The 6,000-nt window shown below is 40.2% G+C and overlaps 1 protein-coding gene across 1 annotated transcript; it reads left to right on the top strand.

The window, feature by feature from the left end:
* Positions 1-2,996: 2,996 nt before the first annotated feature.
* LOC127855975 (uncharacterized) lies at positions 2,997-5,413 on the top strand. The gene is made up of 2 exons (XM_052391910.1): positions 2,997-3,065; positions 3,384-5,413. The coding sequence occupies exons 1-2, from the start codon at positions 3,017-3,019 to the stop codon at positions 5,411-5,413; spliced, it is 2,079 nt and encodes a 692-aa protein (XP_052247870.1). The 5' UTR covers positions 2,997-3,016.
* The last annotated feature ends 587 nt before the right edge of the window (positions 5,414-6,000 follow it).

Consider the following 6,000-nt stretch of genomic DNA (forward strand, 5'->3'; position numbering starts at 1 on the left):
GGGCAATTTGAACACCATTGTCGTGATAAGAAATTTAACAGTGTAACTACTGCTATTTCTAATTTGGGAGGAAGAAAAGCATTACATATTTATATTGATGTATTTTTTATGTGTTCGCACCTTGTTAACTGTCATCTTTGCTTTAAAAATATATAACCCTATTGGCGAAAAGCCACGAGAAAACGTTGATAACAAAAGCACGTATTCAAGAAATGGGAAAGGCATAGAAAAAATAACTCGTTTGGAGAAATTTGATATAAATACCGTATTATTCCACACCAGCTTATTTCCGCGAAGAGGTAAGTTCTATAAAGGCAACGTTGTCTTAAATCTGGCAAAACAACTATGACAAAAAGGTGTATAATGGTCGTAAGTGCGCTAAACGTTTAGCCCAAAGGAACGTTCGTACCGTCAAACTACCTGGGTCTGAGTCAGGCGCGTTTGACAAATAGTAATCCGAGGGCAATTTAGCACGTTAATAGTAAAGCTGGACAAGGCGAAAATAATTAATGGAGTTCGTTTGTTACCCAAAGTGTGCCATCTATGAAGTGCGACTGTCGACCTTAGGCCACTTACGCTCCAACCTGTTCGACTGAAAAGAGTATTTGGGCGTATCTAACATTGTCTTAGCCGAGGATAGTGCGTTCGCCACATTTCCTTATATTTTCGTTACAAGACGGAGTATATAAACTTTTCACACAGACAACGCGCAAGAAGTAATATATTAAGATAATATTATTTACAGTGTAGGTACTTGGCGAAGTGTTTATTTATAAATAAATAGTCGCTGAACATTGTTGGACATTCACACCTTGGGATAAAGTTAATTGAAATATTTCGTGAGTATTTTTTGATGGTTTTAATATCACCGAAATGGCATTAGTTCAATAACTTACTAACTTACTTAATTAAAACATTGTTTCACATGTACTACAATAATGTTTATGTTGCGTTAAAAGTAGGTAAGTCTGTATGGCTGATAAGTACTGATTTTCTTTATTTTGGTAAAATGTTTACGTTTAAATGTATACGATAAACATAACTTAGCTTGTGCGTTGTATACAAAAACAATAATTCAATGATTGGCTTTCAATATATGTTTAACCGTACTTTTCATTTGAGAAAAAGAAAGAAAAATTGAAAAAATCATGGTTATAAAATACCGCGGTATTTGCAGTTACCAGTAATTATAATTTCTAGATACGGGAAGGTTTATAAAATTGCTGTTGTTTAAGGCGTATCACGGACATGCATTAGTAGCGGCCAAACACGAGTTGAAATTGTTCAACATAAGTTTGCTATGTAATTAAATTAAGCATGTGACAGGCTGCCGTTATTAATTTATTTGTCTAATCAACGTCATTGTCATTCATAATAGTATTATGTTTATTTATTACGTCTTTGTGTTCTTAATCGTAAAGTGAATCTTGTTGAACATATTCACTCCTAATTGTATGAAGCCAACGAGGTACCACATGTTTTTATATTTTATTTGTTTAATGCTCATTCTTCTTTTATTACGGAATGTTTTAAGCATTAATAACGAACTCACTTGCTGTTATTTAATTTCGTAAAATGATTGTAAGGGACACGGATATAATATGTCTTGCAACGCCATCATGTGAGTTCACTTTTATAATGGTCAGCAATATTTAAAATATAAAGAAGTCTCGTCTTCTTGTCGTTATTTACATACTTATAGAATCAAAATAATCAATCAAATTTTCATTCCACTTCATGTGTAAACCAATAGCACAATCTTATAGAATTAACAAAATTTTGCTGCATGAAAGCGACATATTTCCAAAAATATAGATACATGTAATAGCATGTAAACTTATTGTTGTAATTATTTAACCAAAAATTGCTAAGCAGTTATAAATTATAAAACCATTAATATAAACATTTGCATATCGTCGAATACTTAAAAACGACACAGATTTAGCAAATTTCCATCGACAGTAAAATACACAAGCAGGTAGCAATATTTCGACATGGACTGTCATAGAAATAATTAAAAAAAACTTATTATTTTAAATAATAACAAGTTATTATAGAATGTACCTATTTATTTAATATGAGACGCGTTCTGAGAAAACTGGGCATAATGCACGTGCGTAAAGTGTCGTCCCTGATTAGCCTGTGTAGTCCACACAGGCTAATCAGGGACGACACTTTCCGCCTTAACTAGATTTTTGCTAAGAAGAGACTTCATTTAAACGAAAAATGTCATAAATGCGGAAAGTGTCGTTCCTGATTAGCCCGTGCGGACTGCACAGGCTAATCTGAGACGACACTTTACGCACATGCATTATGCCCAGTTTTCTCAGAACGCGACTCATATTTGTGTTAGTAAAACTAATGGCGTGCAGCTTCAGGCAATTGCGTATTAAGTTCAAAAGTAAAGTTTCATGACAACATATTTCTATGTAATGCCCATGAAAGTATAATATAAATCCCGATTGTACATGTAATTACAATTGATAACAACAATTTAATCTTTTTTCCTAAAATTTGGTATGAACCAATTACTGAAAAATATTGATGATAATGGGTAGCTGTGAACAAGTACATGAAACCTTTTTTGTGTTAACAAAAACCTAGACAATGGATAATGCAATTCTTTCAATTTTAAAAACTATTAAACAAATTACATCTTCTGCGATTTCAAGGTTAACGTTTTTAAAAACACGCACACACATTGTGCTTGTTTTTATGTTTTTACCGTTTTCACTCATAAAAAGTCGATAGGTTAACCTACTGAACTTTTCTGGTCAACGCTAAATCTAACTGAAAGCAGCATAACAGCACTTATTGCACTTAACTCGTACGAGTAACTGACAACTAATTCACGACCAATCCTCTGAAGACTTATGTAGCCGGGCTTTCCGGTGAGTCATTCGTGAAGAAAATAATCCATAATTGTGCTGGTCAGCTTTTATTGGGTACATTTTGTTTTCCTTTTTCATTAAACTTTGCCTCATTTATTTAAGGAGCGGTGATCCGAGAAAACAACATGATGAGCTCGACAAGTATGGCGCTTGTTTGCGCGTGTGTAGTTCTAGGTAATTGATTTTTTTTAACATTCTCTTTATGCGAATAATAAATCATCAACTTCCGGCAATTTTCTTCGTATTACATTCAACTTTATGTATTTTTAGCCCTATTAAGAAAAATATCATATTTGTATTTAATCATTTATTCATTCATTCATTCATTCATTCATTCATTCATTCATTCAATCATTCATTCATTCATTCATTCATTTATGTATTTATTCATTCATTTACTCAAGTAAGAAGGCTTTATTACTGCATACATACAAAACAATAAACAAATAAATCGTTATTCAATAAATAAACAAATCAATGAATCAATTTCAGTAAGCGGCGTTTACTTCGTAAACGGCGACTCGTTTACTCCGCTCGGACACGTCGGCTCCGCGGATAACACGTTCACTCCCCTGGGTTCGATTGGTTCCGTCCTCAACGAAAAGCAGCCGGAAGTCACGAACGGATTCGGCGTTCACACGGAATTCTCAAACAGCCATAGTGATGACAGCAGCGAGGAGGATGAAAAGGGTGGCGGCGGTGGTGGTGGGGCCGGCATTTGGGGCCTTGATGGCAAGAAAGGGATGCATGGCGGACTGTTTAACGCCGCTGGTGACATCAACTGGGCGCTACTTGGAATTGATGATTACAATTTGCTAGGTCATTCCAACGACGCTGACCTATGGATGCTCTATGCACTCGGATCCGCTTTGGGCAGTGGTGGAGGCAGCGGAGGCAGCGGAGGCGGGGAGGGCGAGGAGGGGGAGGCGGCAGGACATGCAGGTTTAGGGGCTGGATTAGCAGGCGGATCTTGGGGACATGGCGGTGCGAGCGGCGCTAACTTATGGGCCCTACTACGCGGTCTTCATGGACACAGATCGGGGCAAGGAGCAGGCGGCTTGGGTCAAGGCTCTGCCAGTTGGGGTCAAAGTGGTAGCGGTTTCGGTTTAGGCAGCGGAAGTTTGGGATACGGAACCGGAGGCTTTGGTTACGAAAGCGGTAGGTGGGGTCAGGGAACCGGTGGTTTGGGTCTTGGAAGTGGATCCGGAAGTTGGGGTCAAGGAACTGGTGGTTCGAGTCTCGGAAGCGGAAGTTGGGGCCAAGGTTCAGGATGGGCAACAGGACAAACCGGAATCGGCGCAACCGGAAGCTCTACGTCTGGTGTTAAACATCAAGGCGGATACTACAATGAGGCAAATAAAGCTGATTGGGATGCCGATTTCGCCCACTTTATTGCCAACTTCGGTTACAACAGTGGCGGTGGAAGTTCTGGCCCTGTTGTTGATAGTCTTGTCAAGTTTATGCTTGGCGAAGGTCGCGGTGGAAATGGCTCAAGCGGATCGAAGGGTATAACTGGCGATTCAAACGGCGGAAGTCGCGCCTCTCAGAACGCCGGTGCTGGTGGCGGCGTATCATGGGAATCTTTAGCAGCGCTTTATGGTCTAGGAAGCGGTCGCGGAGGTGGTGCTGGAGGCGGTGCTTCATCGAAGTGGACAGAGGCTGAGTGGAGCGCCTACCTTTCGAGAAATGGGTTTAACACAGGTGCCAACGGGGGAAGCGGAACCGGAGTTACAGGCATCGTAGGAAACGGCGGAAGCGGAACCAATGGAGGATCAGCTGGTGGTATACGGGGATCAAGTGGCACTGGAATCGGTAGTGGCAGCGGAAGTGGTAGCGGCAGTGGAATTGGAGGTGGAAGCGGTGGGGGTTCTGTCAACGGTGGTGGTATTTCGGGTTCTGGTGGTATCTCCGGTGGAAGTGGCACTGGCACAGGAGGCGGAAGTGGTGGTATCGGTGGTGGCATCTGGGGAGCTGGTGGCTTCGGTACCGGAAGTGGCTTGGAAAATGGAGGAAACGGAGGTGGTATCTCGTCCAATGTTCATGGAATGGGTGGAATATCCGACCTCCATTGGTTGGACACAGCCATGATGATGCCTGGATTCTGGGAGACAGAGCTTGGTGAATTCCTCGCTAAATACTGGTACCTGCTTTTGGGGCGCCAGCAACCAGGCCAACCTACACCACAAGGCGAAATGTCGCGGGCAGAAATGGAGGCCTTGATTAACCGTCTGAAAGCTATGATCAAGGAAGCCAGGATGCGAGCGTACTGGGAAAAGTACAACCGGAACCAGACGACCGCTCGGAAGGGATTCGTCAGTCGCTCCAAGCCTGGACACGTGCTGCAAACTGTGCAGGGAACCATGGGATCGAACAAGGCGGGTGGCAACTCCAGATTTGTGCTGGGAACATCCGGCGGCACCAGAGTCGTAAACGTCAATACGGGAACCACACGCAGCCCTCAAACGGTTGAGGTAGTTCCAGTTCCCGTTGAAATAAGTGCCCGGAGCATGAGAACGAACTAGAAAGGCCTTTTTCAATCGGCTTGCGAATACATTCGAGGCATAAAAGTGACTTGAACAACGCGATAATTTAATATTGATCACGAACATTCTAACTTATATTAATTTTACGAATACCAATCTTCAGCAATGACTGTCAGTGACATGCAAGATATAATTAAAATACTATATTTGAATTAGTTATATGTCTTCATAAGATGCATGTATTTGATAGTTTTCATAATCGTCGTTTATTCTTTAAAAGTTTTCTAATATTCATCTTTTATGAATATTTCAATAGATGACAACGTGTTTTACACAGTTTACATATTTACAAACGTTGGTATTTGTATCTCAACTCTACAACGCTAAAATCATCTTTCGCAAAACGAAAAGGATAAACTACTTTGTTATTTTTGCTTAAAAGTTATTGAAATAAATTATTTTATTTTATTTTACTGGCTGTCCTTTTCAATTGCTTAAAATTTTTAGTTGATTCACAATGTTCAGAAACTTTGCCAGATTGCAAGGAACTCTTTTAAAACAAATCTTGTAGCTGCAGGTGACGAACGCTCCTGATGTTGCGTTTATACCATAAAGAAGATGTAGCT

This window comes from Dreissena polymorpha, chromosome 13 (assembly GCF_020536995.1).
Source record: "Dreissena polymorpha isolate Duluth1 chromosome 13, UMN_Dpol_1.0, whole genome shotgun sequence".
NCBI lineage: Eukaryota > Metazoa > Mollusca > Bivalvia > Myida > Dreissenidae > Dreissena > Dreissena polymorpha.